This window comes from Leptopilina boulardi, unplaced genomic scaffold (assembly GCF_019393585.1).
Source record: "Leptopilina boulardi isolate dan_hultmark-lab unplaced genomic scaffold, ZJU_Lbou_2.1 LbouV2_330, whole genome shotgun sequence".
NCBI lineage: Eukaryota > Metazoa > Arthropoda > Insecta > Hymenoptera > Figitidae > Leptopilina > Leptopilina boulardi.
Window position 1 is genome coordinate 2,849,799 of NW_026137897.1, and position 20,257 is coordinate 2,870,055.

Consider the following 20,257-nt stretch of genomic DNA (forward strand, 5'->3'; position numbering starts at 1 on the left):
TGATCTTTAAACCAATTTATTTGGAGTTGCAGGAAAAAAGTGAATTTTTTGCATTATTTATTGTTGTATTTTTTAAATAAACAATTGTTTTTACTTAAAAAGTGATTTTTTTGGACCTTTATATTAATAAATATTATTAAAAAAATGTTTCATTTAATTTGGAAAGGTTACTCCGAAAAGTGCTAAAAAACTCCTGGAATGGCACATATGTTTATTACTCTCCCTACATACAATAGGGTTCGAGACTCCAAAAATACATCATAACTTAACCTAATACAAACAAATCCTTAACCTAATACCTTAACCTATACGCAACTCTTAAATTAACTTAAACTAACTATCCACCAGTGACAGGGCTTCCGTTTCCCATTTTTTTCGCCCATATTGGCTTCGTCCCCATTAGCGCCCACCCCTTACAATATTCACATTCATTCTTTCATTATTGTTTACTTCTATTCACACAATCATTCACGCTAAACCCTCCCTTTTCTCCTTCCTTATCCTCTCCAACTCACTCATCCACCTTTCACCTTGCCCATTCTCATCTAATATCCATCTCACCCTTTCGTCCACTCCCTTTCCCTCATCCTTCTGTCCCACACAACCATCCAACACATGACCTCATTCTTCCCGCTCATAGCCACACACTCTACACTCCTTTCTCTCTTCATCCATCCAATATTTACATTCCCTCATTCCTTCACCCATTCTAAATCTGCATACTCTATTCCACTTTCCACATTTTCTCACCTTCTCCAAATATTTTGGTCTCCATCCCCCCTTACCATCTTATATCATCTATTATATTTCAATCCTAATATCCTCTTCCACCTCTCCTCTCTGTCTTTTCTTATCCACCCCTTTACCTCCTCTTTCTTTCTTCCCCCCCCCACTCTCTTCCCTCCTCAAATGCTTCTTTTCTATCCCTTTCCCATCTTGACATCTTTTTAACCCCTCTTCCCTTGCCCGTTTTAATTTTCTTCCCACATTCCCTTGCGATCGCGCTTCCCCTCCCCTGTTTAAATTTCTCTTCTATTCCCATCGCCCTCATCCTCTGCCTAGTACTTAGCTTATCCCTACCCAATTCATCCCTTAACATATAACCCGGACAATTCCAGTCGACCCACATTGTCCATCTTAAATATCTCTCATGCATACTCTCAAGCTTTCCTCTCTCCTTCCATCCCTATATTTCCACACCATAACTCATTACCGACCACACCAACACATCAAACAGCCACACTCTTCTTTTCCAGTCATCTCTAAATCTTCTTTCCCCAATTCCCCACACCTGTCCAATCACTCTTCCTGCCCTTCCCATTCTTCTCCTTACATTCAATTCATGCCCCCCATTTTTCTGAAACTAATACCCTAAATAGCAGAACTCATCCACCTCTTCCACTCCTTTCCTATTCATCATCCATTCTTCCTCATCCTTTCCTTTTCTCTTCCTAAAAATTATCACCTTCGTTTTCTCTTTATTCACATTCAAATCTATCTCTCTCACATACCTTTCAAACTCTTTCATTAACAATTTCATACCACTTTCATTATCAGCCAAGAGCACCACATCATCTGCATACGCTAACGTATAAATTCTTCCCTTGCCCAGAATCACACCACCCTTTCCCCTTTTTGCCATTCTCTCTTCCAAATCAGCCATTAACAAATTAAATAAGATAGGACTCAGTGGGCACACGGTGGGTCTGAACCAACTTCAACCCAAAGGTCGGCGCACTTCCAATTTTTTTGTGGATTTCTTTTCTACTATGTCTCCTGAGTAATTTAAGACCAAAAAGAAAAAAATCGTTAGACTAGTTTTTGAGAAAATCGATTTTTTGTATCTTTAATCCATGAAATACTGCTTCTCAGATACAACTTCAACAAAAAGTTCTGAGAACTTCAAATTTTCTTGTAAATTTTATTTCTACATTATTTGTAGTAATTTTAGATAAGAAAGAGAAAGATTAGTTAACTAAATTTAAAGGATATAATCGATTTTTTACATTAGTTTTTGCTGAAAATTCTATTTTTTAAATGAATTTGTATTCGATCGTAATTTAATTTTTTTAACTATCATTAATTTTTACATAAAGTAAATATACAAATCAAAGTTTTTAATACTTCGTTTTAAAAATAATAATTTTTGTTTCGTTGAATCAAAGAAATTAATGGAAAATTTTAACTAATAATTAAAGAAACCATTGAAAAGAATCGTTGACTTTTCAGATATGAAGACTGTTATATTCACATATAGCACGCAGTAATTTTGAAGAATATTCTGGATGACCACGTGATAGTTTATATTTTTGCCAAACACTATTAAAATCGAAGTGGACAGACTCCATCGCTTGTTCACTGTAAACTCCAAGCCCCATTTGTGTTCGGTCGCAAAAATCTTCTACGTGGAAAAACACAGCATGCACTTTTGGTGAAATGGATACGTTTAAACCAATGTAACTTTCTTTGAAGCTTGCAATTTTCTCCTTATAATCTGCGGTTTAAACGTATCCATTACACCAAAAGTGCATGCTGTGTTTTTCCACTTTCCACGAAGATTTTTGCGACCGAACACAAATGGGGCTTGGAGTTTACAGTGAACAAGCGATGGAGTCTGTCCACTTCGATTTTAATAGTGTTTGGCAAAAATATAAAATATCACGTGGTCATCCAGAATATTCTTCAAAATTACTGCGTGCTGTATGTGAATATAACAGTATTCATATCTGAAAAGTCAACGATTCTTTTAAATGGTTTCTTTAATTATTAGTTAAAATTTTCCATTAATTTCTTTGATTCAACGAAACAAAAATTATTATTTTTAAAACGAAGTATTAAAAACTTTGATTTGTATATTTACTTTATGTAAAAATTAATGATAGTTAAAAAAATTAAATTACGATCGAATACAAATTCATTTAAAAAATAGAATTTTCAGCAAAAACTAATGTAAAAAATCGATTATATCCTTTAAATTTTGTTAACTAATCTTTCTCTTTCTTATCTTAAATTACTACAAATAATGTAGAAATAAAATTTACAAGAAAATTTGAAGTTCTCAGAACTTTTTGTTGAAGTTGTATCTGAGAAGCAGTATTTCATGGATTAAAGATACAAAAAATCGATTTTCTCAAAAACTAGTCTAACGATTTTTTTCTTTTTGGTCTTAAATTACTCAGGAGACATAGTAGAAAAGAAATCCACAAAAAAATTGGAAGTGCGCCGACCTTTGGGTTGAAGTTGGTTCCGACCCACCGTGGGCAACCTTGCCTTAACCCTCTTCCTAACAAAAATACCTCCCCTAATTCTTCCCCTATCCTTATTCTCTCCCTCGTGTTGATTTGTGTGATTTGAGGAAATGTATAAGATAATGGAGAATAAAGCGAATGAGAAAAGAGGATTACAACAAGAGGCACAGAGTACACGGAAAATTAGTAAGGAGAAAAAGGGAGGAGGGAAGGATTAAGTTTGTAGAAGAGGTGGAGAAAGCGATCAGGGAGCGTTCAAAAATTACGTAACATTTTTTGGGGGAGGGGGGGGTCAAGCACTTTGTTACGGACAGCAGAAAAAATGGCGCTAATGTATGCAATAACGTGTTACATGGGGAGGGGGGGGGGGGTCAAAATTAAAAAAAAAACGTTACGTAATTTGTGAACGCTCCCTCAGCGAAGGGAAAGAATGGGAGGTAATAAACAAGGAAAGGAAAAGAAGAAATGATATCAGTGGAGAGATAAGGATGGAAGAATGGACGAATTACTTTAAAGGATTAATTGGGGGTACGGGAAATAGGGTAAGAGGGGAGAGAAGAGTAAGGAGTGGGGAGATGGATTATGAAGAAGTTGCAAAGGAGGAGGTATTTGAGGCGATAGAGAGGTTGAGGAGAAACAAAGCGGCGGGATGGGATGGAAGGGGAATGCTTAAAGTACGGAGGAGAGAAGATAAAGGAAGAGATGTGGAGAGTAGTGAATAAGGTGTGGAAAGGGGAGGGTTATCCGGAGAAATGGAGGACGGGATTAATTGCACCCATAGTGAAAAAAGGAGTGGGGAGAAAGGTGGAAGATCATAGGGGAGTGACGCTGATGCCGGTCGGGCACGAAGTGTACGCGGAGGTGATAATTCCTTAATATTGTTTTTTTTAATTAAGGAGAAACATATAAAAATGGAAAGTTTTTTAAATTTTACTAAAAATTTTAATAAAGTGTATAAATGTATAAAATAATTAATGATATGTATATTAACTTAAGATTTTGAAATACTTATTTATTTTTATTATTTTTATTTTTTCACTCAAAACAACTGAAAAATATTTAAGTTGTAAGAAAAGAAAATTTTCAAAATTATTTAAAAAGTGAAAAAAAAATGTTTCATTTTTTTTTATCATTTTTGAAAAACAATAACTTGTAGTTAATGATAGAGTGGAAAATGTTGCAAAATAGGTGAATCAATATATAACATTTACACGTTATATTTATTTTAAAACATACTAAACTTCTTTAATAAATCAATCGATGCGTATAAAAATAATTTCTAGCAATAAATCAGAAATCTAATAAACTAAAAACTAGAACCCTACCAAAAAAAAAATGGTGACTTTTCTCCAACTGATGACACTTACAATTTCAACAATAAATGCAATTATAGCCAATGTGTATCCAATGATCATTAAGTAACAAAGTATTAACAGCAGTTTTTCCTTTTCGATTGCATTTGGTGGTACAACTTTGTCGAATCTTTTGAAATCTTTGTCAATAAAATTTTTGAGTAAACCACGATTTGATGCTCTTAAAATTATTTCGTTAAAACGATCAATGTAGGGAGAAACGCTTCTTGCTGGACAAGTCAGTAATAGGTATACATCAAAGGCTCCTTTAGTATTTTGAAATTCAATTCTTGACCCAGAGCAATAAAATCATTTACCATTAACTCAGCATTAGCAAAAATACACGATACGTTTTTGTTCTTAGCCAAATATGTTAAGCAATTAAATGGGCGGTCTAAACCAGGTATCTTTACAGATTTTGATGCTAGTTTTTGGATATAAGAGAGATAACAATGATTGTGAGACAGGCAGATTTCTTATTTCAATAAAATATATAAAAATTAAATAAATAAGATCTACACTCCCTTGGCGCAGCCGGGTTCAAAGCCGCCAAGGGTCAAGGATTAATAATTTTAAAAAAATTACCGCGGGCGCCAGTCGACTGAAGGTCGACAAAAATATATAATATAAAATAATTAAATTTTACGTTAATTACCTTCAAGTAGAGCAAGAGAAATATAATTACAGGGTGGGTAAAATGGGAGAACCCAAAAGAATAAAATGAGCGAGTTCAATCAGTCGATTTAATTAATATAATAGAAGATCTGCTTACAATTGACGTCTAATAGATTAATTTTCTATAATTTGTCAAGTAAATCTTCCTAAGTGTACACAATATGAACACTCACTCACATACATGTTACATTTTCAAATATAATTTTATACGTCTATTGACATTAACGATCGATCCATGTGCCCGACAAGCACGTAGTTTTACGGCGTCCCTTCAAACGCATGCGTTCCTGTTCTCATAGATCTCCAGGATCGAATCGATAACGAAAGGACCCTAAATGTCGACCTTATTCAAAATTTGAGTAGGCCTCGAGAATGGTACTGTCAGGACTTTAAGTAAATAACAACAAATAAACTTGGCAAGAGGTAATTTTTTGAACACGAAATAATTTTTTAATGCCCATATTATCGAAAAGAAAATTAAAATATATTTCATTTTTAAATAGTCAATTTTCTCTAGATTTACAAGAAACACATACAAAGGAAAATACAATTTCCTATTATCTTACATAAATCTATATTAAAAATAAATTATAATTATTTACATAATTTCTAATAAATCATTTCTTTCTGATATAATTAAAACATAAAAGTCAGATACAAATAATTTAGCTGTACATAATATACAAAATAAAAGTTTTCTTTTTATTATTTCTCTTTTGTTGAAACAGTTCCTTCCACTTTACTTTCAAGTTTTTCGAATTCTTCTTTTGAAACTTTATCAACTTCATCTTCAACTTGTATAACTCCTAAAACTTCTGGTATGTAAAACTGCATCATATTCTGCACGCCCTTTCGAAGTGTTACTACTGAACTGGGACAATTTGTACACGAACCTTGCATTTTAAGTTTAACGATTCCATCTTCAAAACCCTAAAAATAAAATGTTTATACATAGAAATCAAAATATTGAACATTTATAAGGTATTTTTAATATGAAAAAAATATTCCTTTAACTGAATTTTGATTTCTCAAAATCTTTAATATTTAAAAAATATTAATTTTATAATTATTTTGTTTTTACCAATAATTTTTAAAATAATTTTTACATTAAAAAATAATAAAATTATAATTTTATAAATATTTAATAAATGTATAATTATATTTTATTTATACATTAATAATTTTTATCTGTACTTTTATTATATTATAAAATAATTAAAATTAAATTTAATTAATATTTCTCTTATTTGAAATTTGTATCATAAGGCCGTTCGTTAACTTGTAAAAATTTTGCAATTATTTTATTTTCCTTATCAGATCTATTTAATAGGTAAATTCGGTAAATTCGGTTGTTTCATTAAAACAACTTTTAATCACTTTTATCCAATTCCACCAAGAACTATGTTCCCCGTTAGTTAATATTTTAAAAATCTAAATAACTCCCGATGTATTCTTTCAACAATATTTTCTTGAGGGTGTCTAACTGATAAAAATACCGGTTATATCCTCTCTTCTTTTAGTTTACTAGTCCATATCCCTGAAGTAAATTTAGTACCATGGTCAGTAATAATTTTCTCAGGTTTTCCGAATTCTTTAATATGATGATTGAACATTTTATTTATATTCGTGGTTATTTTTCTAATAGGATATAATTTTACACATTTACTAAAAGCATTTATGGCAGATAGTATATATTTGAATCTTCCCTTGAAAGTTGGACCATAAAAATCAATCGATAAAATTTCGCCTGGTTTTTGGGGTGCGTATTTTCTTATTTTCAGCAAAAATTTTTTTTTGATTACAAACTATTTTTCTGACATGAGTCGCAACTAGATATTCTATGTCTTATTATTTTTGCAAAATGTGGATAATAAAAATATTCATTTAACATGCGAAACACTCGCTGTGGACACAAATACATTCTAATTATCAGATTAAGTTTCATTCTCAGATTTACAGTATACACAATTAAAAATATTGATATTTATATACCATTAATCGTAAAAGTTGAATAAAAAAAATTGTTTAAAAAATTATAATCAAAATTTAGATGCAACACATAGATTAGAATTAGTAAAATATGTGAATATGAAAATTATTACTTACCACAAAAACAATATCTCCTCCATCTTCTTGAACTGTTGGTCTGATCCGTGTATCAAGTAACTCTTTTATCATTTGCACAATTTCATCATCTTCTTCATTGATTTCTGTTTTCCAAAATAATTAATTAATATGTTATTGATTAAATACAAAATTTTCCGACATACAAATAATTTAAAACATCAAATTGTTCTTTTATCGAATTTCTATAAGTATTTTTATTAAGTAAATTATCCATTAACAGAATTTCTACACTGAAAAAAATATGCTATTAAATCAACAGCATTTATGACAAAGGTATAAAAATTATTTATGCAAAAGCATATGCTATAGAATCTATTTAATATTTTACAAATTCTATAGCATATGCTAATAATTTTTATATCTTTGGCAGAAATGCTGTTGATTCAATAGCATATTTTTCTCAGTGTATGAAACAAAATTCTTATTTAACAAAACTTTTATTTAATCAAATTTTTATTCGATCTAATTTTTATTTAATAGAATTGTCATTTAACAGAAATTTTACTTGACTGAAGAACATATGACTGAATAAGACTAAATAAGAAAATTTCTATTTCGCCGAAACTCAATTTGACCGAACTTTCAATTGTCCGAATTGCAATATAATAGAACTGTTAAAACGTAGAATTTCTATTTAATAGAACTTTCAAATATCCGATCGCTAAATGTGCAAAATAATAGTGAATATAAATATAAAACTTACGACTATTAGAAACTGGTTGTTCTTCCGTAAGAATCGGTAAACCACTTGCAAAAAAGTCCATAATAGTAGCAAATATCTCTGGTTTTAATAAGTTCCAATCGGTATCTTCATCAATTTTTGTTACAGTTATAAAATCAGAACCATAAAATACAGCTTTAACTCCTTCAATGCGAAATAACATTTTTGCAAGAGGAGAAAATTGGGCAGTAGAAAGTGAAGGAAAATCTTTCGTTTGTCCTTTATCCAAAACTTGAACACCCGGTAAGAATTTTAAGCTATTTGGATTTGGTGTATCTTGTGTTTGGATAAACATTGTTCTTTTATGAACTTTGTACAAGTTTAAACTATTACTTTTAGCATTCTGAAAAAGTTGAGTATTTCGATGTTGGCCATTTGTGTGAAATGAGTAAATATGATTACTCAAAGGTCTGCAAAGTAAAATAATTCTTATAATTTACAAAAAAGTAACGATTACACAGGCACACAAAAAAAAAGTTATCTGTTTTTTGAACTAGACATACCATTTCTATAGTATTTTGGCCCGCTGAAAACGAATATGAAGTCAGAATTGCTCCATCACCCTCTGATTTTTTTTTAAATCGAAAAAACCACCCTTAACCAGACAAATTCAAACTTACGGGATAAAAAAAATAAATAACAGATTTTTTTTATTAAATAGAACCTTACAACTACGTATTTTGGCTCCACTAACTCAAACACAAAGCCAGAACTGATCCATCACCCTCTAATTTTGTTTAAATAAAAAAAAAACCACCCTTAATCATACAAATTCAAACTTAGCTATTTCGTTGTGAGAAAAGTCGAAAGCAAGTACAAATAAAATTTTCTGTACCTATGATACGGAAGAAACCATCATGCCAAAAACATTTGTTTAAAAAAAACATTTGTTATTTAATTTTTTTATCTTCTAAGTTTGAATTTATTCGATTAAGGGTGGTTTTTTTGATTAAAAAAAATCAGAGGGTGTTAGATCAGTTCTGGTTTTGTTTTTGAGTTAGTGGGGCAAAAATAAGGTAAGATGCAAAGTTCTATTTATTAAAAAAATCTGTTATTAATTTTTTTTATCCCCTAAATTTGAATTTGTCCGGTTAAGAGTGGTTTTTCGATTTAAAAAAAAATAGAGGGTGATGGAGCAATTTTGACTTCATATTCGTGTTCAGCGTGCCAAAATACTATAGGAATAGTATGTCTAGTTCAACAAAAAGACAACTTTTTTTGTGTGCCTGTGTTAACATTACCGATGGTAGTAATTGATAATAAAATTTCTCTAATCAATCGATATGTTTTTAAATATTCTATTAACTGGTTATAATGGTTTTGTCATAAAATTAAAATTTTTTTTAATTATTTATTTTCAGGGAAATCAAACTTTAATAATTATTTATTTAATAAACTTGTTGTAAATCTTCTCCAAATTTTTCAATTTTTAACTTTTTATATAATAAATAAATTCAGCAGCTGGAAAGTAAGATATCATATAAAATTTGTACAGCCTTTTCAGTTAGTTCCTAATAATTTAAAAAATGATGCTTTTTAAAAAAATTTAATAAAACTTCTGTATATCGAATCCGCATAAATCGGATTCTTGTTTATATAAAATATTTTTTTCGGTCCCTTCAATCATTATAACTAAGTTTTAGACCCGGATATATCGAATACCCGTCTTTATCAGATAATTTTTCGCCGTCTTTGATATACGTGGGTTTTACTGTACTATTCTACATTACTGCCGTGTTTTCTAAAAACTTAGGTAACTGCAGAATGAAAGATTACGAGAAAAACGCGAAAAACTGTTTAAACTTCATTGATATGTACCGCAAAGCCTAATTAAAAATTTTAAATGCCGTTTTGTTCCTTCGATTCGTCTAAATTTATTCTTTTTAATTATGTAAAAATAAATGTTGTATTTGTTTAAACATTCAATAAATTATTAAAAATGTAGTTACCGGTATGCTGATTCGAGGGTCGTCGCACGAGAAACTTAGGTAACTGGTAGTTACTTGGTCCCTCGTGCTACGATCGCCTGTATTAGGCCTTTCGTCGCACAGAAAACTTAGGTAACTACAGGGAATATATAAGAATTTTCATCTTTCTTGGCAAAAAATAGTAAAAATATATTAAATAATAAACTATAATTATTTAATAAGCTGCGAAAGTTGTCACTATAATTATTGTTTTTTACAAATATTTAATTTTATGGTTAAATTTATTTTAATTATACAATATTAGAGTCAAATATTGTATTAACTCAGAATATATTAAATAATAATATAAAATAAAATAAAATACATAAATAAAATTAAATTAAAAATCGGACAAGTGCGAGTTACACTCGCATTAAAACCGAGGGTTCCGTACCCTTAAACCTAAAATTTAAGGGAGTAAAAGTGTGAAGGCAGGTGGAAAAATTGCAATTTTGCTTAATTTTTCCTGTAATATGAGCATGAAAACACATAGATAGACACATAGTCAAATATATCGAAAATTATCAGTTTTTCCTTGTAAACGCTATGATAATCAACTCCAATCGTTCTCGCTATATTTTCTTGTGATCTACACGTAAAAATACGTAAAAATGTATAAATTTGAATCCCTTGAGATAAAATTTTCTTCTTTTTTTATTCGAAAAATCCATGATTTTTTCTAAAAATATGAGATTTCCTTAAAAACAATATAATCATCAATTCCAATCGTGCTCGCTATATTTATTTTCCTGTAATCTATACGCAAAAATACGCATGTATACCAAATATGAACTGTCTTGGTCAAATAGTGTGTGGGCTAGGAGGATTAAACGCTTTTTTCAAAATTTTTGATTTTTCCTTGACAACGCTATGTAAATCGATCCGAATCATGTTCGCTATATTTTTCCTGTAATTTTCACGTAAAAATACATAAGTGTACCAAATTTTAGCTCTCTATGTGAAAAAATGTGGCCACCAGTGGGGGGGTACATAGTCATTTTTAGGGATTTTTCGTAAAAATTCATGGTTTTTCCTTGACAACGCTATGATAATCAATTCCTATGAGATTCGCTATATTTTTCCTGTAATCTACACGTCAAAATACATATGTATACCAAATTTCAGCCCTCTAGATAAATTCGTGTGGCCGCTAGGAGGGGGGGTACATGCCTTGCTTCACTAGTCTCATTAATAGGGTTCCCCCTTCGGATACGAAACCCTACACGGAGAGAAAAGGCGTAGTGAGACTTACTAGACAGAAATAGTTAAAGCCGAATAGCAGCGCTAACTGATTAACTAGTTATCCTTACTAAACGAATAGTTAGAATTACTATGCCAACTAGTTGGAAAAACTTGGGTGTTTAGTTAACGTCAAAATAGTTTGTCCTACTAGGCAGCCAGTTTGACGTACTAGACGGCATAGTATAATGCTAACGTGGTATTTCTAACTATTTCGTTTAGTAGGCGTTACAAATTATTAAGATGGAACAACTATGCCCTAATAGTCAATGACATTATGATCAATTTTTTTAGCACATACTGATGGTAATAGGGTTACATAATGTTTTATTATTTAGTTAATTAATTAATAAGACAGTACGTAACCCTTTTTATTTTTTTACCTATTATTTATAATATGTATATATAAATAATAAAGTAATTAAATTTTATTATTATTTTAAAAAGATAAAATAAAATTAATTATTATTAATTATTTAATTAATTAACTATATATAATATATATATATATATTCAACAATTTAATTGTTTTTGCTTCCTCATGGAGGAAGTATTGTTTTCGCGAAATTTTTCGAACTCATTTTTTTGACATATCTTTATGTTTTTTGACCTCAGGAATCCAAAAATGACATTTTTAGAAAATGTCATTCCGTATGTGTGTGTGTGTGTGTATATATACATTACATTTTCATAAATATCTCAAATTCTATAAGAGCTTTAGGGCTGAATTTTTTTTTAAATTGTAGATCTCACTTGGGGACATAAAATGAGAAAACTTTGGGACAAATTAATACATATTAACTATATTTTTTTTGACTTTTAAAATTTTTGAAAAATCGTTTTTTGCCCATAACTTGAAACACATGTTTTGAAAGTTGGGATGTTTTTACTTAATTTTGTAGAGTTTTTTAAGACGCATTTTTTGAGCTATTGACGAACAATCTGCTATCATTTTATCCAAAGTTATTGACATTTTAAAAATCATAAAAAATCGTTTTTTGCTTATAACTTTAAAAAAATGTTATGACACCTACAGTTTTCTTAGTCTCATTTTGTAGAGATTTTCAAGACGCATCTTTTGACCTATTAACGAACAGTTTACGATTATTTTATCCAAAGTTATTGACATTTTAAAAATCATAAAAAATCGTTTTTTGCTCATAACTTTAAAAAAATGTTATGACACCTACAGTTTTTTTAGTTTCATTTTGTAGAGATTTTCAAGACGCATCTTTTGACCTATTAACGAACATTTTACGATTACTTTATCCAAAGTTATTGACATTTTAAAAATAAATAATATTGATAAAAACCTGTTTGCATTTTTTGTTCAAAAATCTTTATGTATTATAAATACATAAATACATAATCTATTATATTTCATACACCTAAAAAAATTAAAAAAAACAGTAGTAGAAAAAATTTTAATATCATTTTCAATGAAATTGGCTAAATACCAATCATTTTTAAATATAAAGTTATACACACATTATTTTATTTTAATTTTTAGTTTAATTTTTTACTTATTATTATATAAATAAATATAAATAAAAAATCGTAAACTGATCGCAAAATATCTCCATGAGGAAGCAAAGTGTTCATGGAATGAACACAAAAATACATACTTCAACTTGGCAGCGGTTTTATATATTTAATTATTTTTAAATATTACACACACATATATATATATTTGTGTGTGTGTATATACATATATATATATAATTTATATCGTTTTTCGATCTTCAGGCGTCCCTTTTTACAAAATAAAGGTTGACAAAGTTCCTCGCTGCATATATTAATCCTTCACTCGTAGAGGATTAGCTTAACTCACGCCCGTTACGGGACCTAAGTTTATGAGGGTGCTAATAAAAAGTACCAATTGCCGCAATAAAAAATTCGACATTTGTAAACTACAAAAATGTAAAAGGAATATTTTTGCCTTATTTAAAATGCTTAAAGTATTTTCTGTTTTTAAAAGATTTGGCACATCTGGTTTGTCTTAAGATAGCCAGCTATAAGAGTTTCTGGTTACAAAAGGGACAATTTCATGAGTTTCTCGATACCCGTTTTTTTGTTATAGATTTATGACTTCAGAATGTTCGAGAAACTTTTCAAATGAAAAAAAGTATAGCAAATATTCCAATATTTTCAATATTGTCAAAAATTTCCATTGAAAGGCCCTCTCAAGCGTCAGTTGCTCTTGGGCATTTGTCAGATTCAAACTAAATTCGTGCGTAATTTTTCATAGTTTTCGGAAATAAAACTATGAAAATACTTGTTAAAAAATTTCGAAAATTTTTTTCTAGTGAATAGAATATTCCACCTTCAATATTTTCATCCCTTCATCAAATTAAAACTATTTTTCGATTACGCAAAGTATTAAAATTGTCAATTGCTCCATAAAAAACTTTTATATCAAATAAAGTTATTAATAAATAGTGATTATTTCAATTAAAGTGGTAATTTTAAAAATATAGTGATAATTTGTAATATATAGTGTTAATCTGAATTATATATAGTGTAAATTATAATTATAAAGTGAGAGATAAATAATAAAAATGGATTGCCAAACTGTTCTTCGACAGTGGGGATTTGAAACATATATACCAAAATTTGAAGGTAAGTTTACTTTATGATCAAACATTAACAAAAAGTAAAACTGAATGAAAAAGAAAGTTTTACATGTAATGTTTAATTACAAGGTCGAGCGAAGCGTCGGTTCTTCGATCCAGCTCCTCAATTGTATATAGGGATTTTTAATAAAATAATAAAATTTTTAATAATTTTTCGAATTTATTTCTTTTATTTATTTTTGTATATATTCGTAAGATGAGGAAATAGATCTCGAAGCTCTTGTCGATCTAAGTGAGCTTTCTCTTTGTCAGTTGATACCTAAAGCTGGACCTCGGACCAAACTGATGAAAAAAATTGCAGAATACAAAAGTGACAAATTTAAAAATTTAGAGGTTATTTTTATTTACTTATTTATTATCAAACAATTAAACTAAAGTTTTAATATTATGGTAAATTATTTTCAGCCGATAGAAGTAGACATTGACACTCAAAATCGTAAAAAGAAAAACACAAATACATTAGGTTCTCTTGAAAATAGTGATGAAAGTATTTCAGATACTTCTTCAGATGACAATAAAAGGGAATTGATAATAAAAAATGATTCTGAATTGGAATCTACTGATGATAAGGAAATGCCACTGACCGGAGGTGATGATGACCCTATACCGAGATTTGAAGATCTTCTAGCTAAAGAAAACCCCAATGTAAATATTTTGCAATCAATACTTTAAATTTATATCAGTGAAAATCACATTGATTTATAGTGACTCTCTTTTATCACTATTTAAGTTAGTGGAATTTCATTAAAAATCTGTTAAAAATAATAAATATTTCTCTTATTTTACATTGATTAATTAGAGAAAATCAACTGTAATATATTAAATTAAACATTAAACATTTTAGATTCACTGATTAGTCAGTGAAATAAAATCATTAAAAATCAATGTGCACTCACATATTCAGTTTCAAACATGATTCATAACTTATATCTTTTAATACTGTTTTTATTTTAGACGGTTGAACAAGCTCTTCTTTCTAGACCAAATGAGGCCAAACTAATTTTTTCCAATTACCTAAAAATTAAACAAAAGGGGAAGCGTCTTGCAAAAAACTATGTTGGATTGATATCAGAACATAAAAAGATTTTATGTGACTTGATTATTAAAGAAGAATTAAAGTCTGTGACTCAAATGTTAGTAATTGATTATATATATATATATATATATATATGTATTAAAAATTTTATTTCTATTCAATATTAGTTCTTAACTAATTTTTAACTTTTGTCTATTAGGATCTCGAGTGATCGTTTTAAATTACTTGCTAGTGAAATTGAACAATTATTTCCAAAGGAAAAGGCGGTATGTCCTTCAATATTTTTAATTTAAAATTTTAAATAATATTTTTATATTTTTATAAATAAATGTTTTTTAATTATAGTCTGTGTACTACAGCCCTCATCTTTCTATTAGAAAAAATAACAAAATTATTAAAAAAAGGGCAGCCCGAGGAAAATTATACCATAAATTTACAAATTTTAGGAAAAAGTTAAAGGATGGGGGTTTGATTCAAAATTATAGTTGTGAAACAAGCTGCTAAAGCTACTACTTCACGCATGCATATTACTCAAACCCTATCTGTAAAGGAACAATTGCGTTTCTCTCATCGTATAAGATGTAATCAGGGCCTACATAGTAATTCTGATGTAGGTCCAACCTGCGATCAATATAGTTCGATTTCTCAAGTAGATAATTATTATTATTTGTTTAGAACTTCGTTACCAATAGAACATTCCAGAGATGGAATTGCTGTCGCATTAAACTATATGATTGAATTTATTTTAATTATACAATATTAAAGTCAAATTATTGTAGGTAATGTAGTTCGCTGCTTTATTAACGTTTATTTAAATAATTAAAAACGATTTTAATTTTTTTAAATAATTGAACTAAATTAATTATATATTAATCATGAAATAAACATATTGCTGAACTTCATTTTCTTAATTTATTAATGCTTTTATGTTATTTATTAAAATTAATACTTAATTTTTCAATAATTGATAAATTATTATTTAGGTATAATTATATATATATATATAGTATTGGAGTTTTTTATTTTATTATTTATTGTTATTATAAATTATTAATTGCAGAAAAAACATAGTAATTTTAAAGAAATGTATAAGATTTTGCAGTTACTTGGTCCTTCAAATTACGATCCTCCTTTTTCGAGGCCTCGTCGCATGGAAAACTTAGGTAACTACAGTGCTCTGATAGCACTCTGTACACGGAGAGAAAAATCTGCCTTTTATAGTATGAAATAGATTGCTGCTATTTTTCTGTAAACTTTTCATACTAATAGAGCAAAGATTTGAGAATTTTTAGTATAGTATTTGTCCGTACTAAAAAAGCATAGTATATATGCTTCTATAGTACAAAACATGTAGTTTAATAGCAACAACGCCATGCGAAGATCGCACATAACATCATCCTACTATGTTTGCATAAGTTCTATGCTTTTTCGGGGATAGACTCTTGCAACTGGCGATTAGGCCACGCCCACCTTTACTTAATCGGAACTGCCCTAATCGCCAGTTGCAAGAGTCTATCCCCGAAAAAGCATAGAACTTATGCAAAAATAGTAGGATGATGTTATGTGCGATCTTCGCATGGCGCCGTTGGATTAAAAGTATAATAAGTATGTAATAAGAGGCTATATGACAAACTTTATTAGCATAGACAAGTTTCATGCTAAAAAGACATACGATTGTACTATAATTACTCAAATTTCATGTCTATATAGCATAGAAAATTTCTGTGCATTAAATGTAAACCTTTCTATACTATAAAAGGCAGATTTTTCTCTCCGTGTAGTTACCTAAGTTTTCCATGCGACGAGGGCTCGAAAAATGAGGTCCGTGTTTTGAGAAACTAAGGCACTGTGCAGTTACCTAAGTTCTTCAAATCACGACAATTTTTAAAAATAATTTGCATTAACAGGTGTATTTTTTTTCCACGATTCCAACGATATAAAAAACTCATTTTTTGATTTTTTTGCAGTTACCTAAGTTTTTAGAAAACACGGCAGTATACCCAACTATTTATTTAAAAGAATTTTAATTTACCAGAATTCTTATTTAACTCATTTAATAATTTCTTTAAACTCAAAATTTTCAAAAACTAAAAATTTAAACTTCTGTCGCAATTTTTATTATTTTTTATCGGCAATTTTTTTGTAGGCTTTTTTCATGATTCTGAACAATCAATTGTATGTGATTTTTAAAAATTTTAATGTTTTCATAGACTAAATTTTCTTTGTACCAAAGAATACAACCTTAGGAATGCCATTATTGGCACTAGAAATTTAAATTAAATATAAATTTATTAATATAAACAAAAAATAATCCTTGTAAGTAGACGAGGTAGGCATCGGTAAATTTCTAAAATGGTAAAAAAAATGTTTTTTTTTAATTTTGATAATTCGCAATAATTTTAGATTCCAAATAATGCCAGAAAAAAAATTGATCCCCCCTTAACAACATTAATTTCGATGAGTTGAAATTTTACCGGTCCCTCATCTCCTTAATGCTTGTGTGTCACTTTGAGGTTAAATAGTATACGCATAACTAAAAAAAACATTTTAAACTGTTTTAAACTGCAAAGAACAATTAATAAATTTAAAAGTTTTCCAATTACTACTAATTTTTGAATTGTTATTTGTATGTCATGATTTTAAAATCATTAAATTAAATAAATTTAGTGTTGCCTGACTGGTGCGTAATCCAATTTAATTTCAAGTAACTTATTATTTTAACGAGTTGATTTGACGAGTTAAATAAGCTGCATTTTATATTATTGAAATTTATATTACTTAAAACTTTTTAAGTCGCATTATTGTTTATCTATTTTTCATGAGTTAAAATTATGTATAAAATATTATATTCACACTTACTTCGAAAATATACAAAAACAACGTAATTTTCTTAACATAAGTCGCTGAGTTAAAATAGATTTCATTGAAAAAATTAATGCATCCATAATTTTTTTTTTTAAATTATGTTATTTTTTCTTTTAAAATTGTTATTTTTTCTTTTTAAATGACTTTTCGCCATGAAGTAGGATAAGGAGAGGTAACGCCTGTAGCCAATCGCTAGAAAACTTGACACCATATAGGGGGGACCACAGTAGTACGACTTTCTATTTTCCTACTGTTGACAGCGCTTGCGGTGGGAAATATTTGAATTATATTTTATCACGTGACCTACCGCGAAAAGAGAAACATAACCTGAATGTTTCACATGGTGTTTTTGTTGTTAAAATTCAGTCGTTTGTTTTACACATGAAGTATTTCAGTAATGTGTTAGTGTTTTGAAAACAATTTGCCAAGCGTTGTCTCATCCATTAGGCAATACAACATAATAAATTCCAGTGTCAATATTAAACTATTATTTGATTTTTAAAATATTTCTGACATTTTACAGTTAATGTATTTGCATAATACCTTCATATTCATTAACTTAACCTAACGTTGTAAACAGCTGACTTGCAGCCATGTTGCAGACGATAAATTTTAATTCTTCGCTTTCCTCAAAGGAGCGCTCGCGACATTAGGAAAAAAGAAAGCCTACTACTGTGGTCCGTCTATCTGAGGGCCAATGAATATACGCCGTTACCTCTCCTTATCCTACTTCATGCTTTTCGCATAGCTGGTATGAAGAACAACTTTTTTCCTTTTTATGCTGTTTCTGCAATAAAGGTGTTTTCGAGATCGTGCTATAAGTTTGTGACGTCAGAGTCGATTCTAGGTATGTCAGATAGTTGGAGGGAAAACAGAAGACTTCTTATGAGGAAAAAAAAATGTTTCCACTTTTACAAAATTTTAATATTTTTAAATTTAATATTTTAAACATGGAAAACGCTTGTTGACATGAAGTAAATATAAGTAGTGTTTTGCTAATTAAATGTGTTATGTATTTGATCTAATATTGCATTGGTAAAATATCTGAATTTGTAATTATAAATATAACTTTGTAGGTTAGGGAGGTTTGTCTACTAACTTAAAATCTTTTACTGATGCGGTAATTCGCACTTTAAATAATAAATCTTATTAAAAATTGAAAAAGAAATCAGTATCTATCAGAAGTATCAAAGAAATTGGATTGAAAATCTATCAATTTTTATCCGCAAGTAAATCTTATACCTAATTCCTTATCAAATAAGATTTTGATAAAAATTCCATCAAATTCTATCCTACAAAAAATCTAATAATAATTTTCTATCAAAAGGTTTGTATTCAGTATTTATCCAATCCTATCCGCAAATAAATCTATTAATCTCTATCAAAGATTTTGATTAAAATTCTATCAACTTCTATCCTACGAAAAATTTAATAATTTTCTATCAAAAAATTTGTATTGTATTGAGTATCTATCAAGTTCTATCTGCAGATAAATGTATTAACCTCTATCAATGGTTTTGATGAAAATTCCATCAAATTCTATCCTACGAAAAATGTAATACTTTTCTTTCAAATTTGTTGATAAAAATTGTATTAATGAGGATGTCAACCATCTTTGGGGCCATCCATAAATAACGTTGCACTATTTTTCACCATTTTCGACTCCCCCCCACCCCATGTTGCACATTTTGCATACATTAGCGCCATTTTTTCTATTGAATGTTGCAAATTCTTGACCCCCCCCCTCCCCTTCAAGCGCAACGTAATTTATGGATGGCCCCTTTCCGGGACAGGGGGAAATATAAATTATTTTTAAAAATATGTGTATAATTCAAATTAATTCAAGATAATTCATAGTAATTCAAGATAATTCATTGTAATTCGAGATAATTCAAAGTAATTCAAGGTAATTCATATACTTCAAGATAATTCATGATAATTCACGTTACTTCAGATAATTCAGGATAATTCATATACTTTAAGATAATTTAAGATAATTCAAAGTAATTCAAAATAGTTTACGATACTTCAGGATAATTCATAAACTTCAAGTTAATTCAATATAATTCATAAACTTCAAGGTAATTCATGATAATTCATAGTAATTCGAGATAATTGAAAGTATTTCATATACTTCCAAGTTAATTCGAGATAATTCAAAGTAATTCAAGGTAATTCATAGTAATTTGAGATAATTCAAAGTAATTCAAGGTAATTCATAGTAATTCGAGATAATTTAAAGTAATTCAAGGTAATTCATATATACTTCAAGATAATTCATGATAATTCACGTTACTTCAGATAACTTCAGTTCACGATACTTTAGGATAATTCACAAACTTCAAGTTAATTCAAGGTAATTCATGATAATTCATAGTAATTCGAGATAATTCA

At 29.0% G+C, this 20,257-nt stretch overlaps 2 protein-coding genes across 3 annotated transcripts; one reads left to right on the forward strand and one right to left on the reverse strand.

Moving 5' to 3' along the window:
• Positions 1-5,737: 5,737 nt before the first annotated feature.
• Positions 5,738-18,677, reverse strand: LOC127285125 (NFU1 iron-sulfur cluster scaffold homolog, mitochondrial-like). Of its 2 annotated transcripts, XM_051310960.1 has the most exons (5): positions 18,600-18,677; positions 17,858-18,006; positions 8,106-8,533; positions 7,382-7,485; positions 5,738-6,205 (listed from the first exon to the last, which is right to left on the reverse strand). In XM_051310960.1, exons 2-5 carry the CDS (start codon positions 17,941-17,943, stop codon positions 5,981-5,983), a joined length of 843 nt encoding a protein of 280 aa, XP_051166917.1. In that variant the 5' UTR covers positions 17,944-18,006; positions 18,600-18,677; the 3' UTR covers positions 5,738-5,980. The 2 variants fall into 2 exon arrangements, with proteins under 2 accessions (XP_051166917.1, XP_051166916.1); XM_051310959.1 differs by lacking the exon at positions 18,600-18,677 and having other exon boundaries at positions 17,858-18,490.
• On the forward strand, positions 14,043-15,791 carry LOC127285127 (uncharacterized). The gene is made up of 4 exons (XM_051310964.1): positions 14,043-14,607; positions 14,917-15,095; positions 15,198-15,264; positions 15,344-15,791. The coding sequence occupies exons 1-4, from the start codon at positions 14,350-14,352 to the stop codon at positions 15,500-15,502; spliced, it is 663 nt and encodes a 220-aa protein (XP_051166921.1). The 5' UTR covers positions 14,043-14,349; the 3' UTR covers positions 15,503-15,791.
• Positions 18,678-20,257: the final 1,580 nt, after the last annotated feature.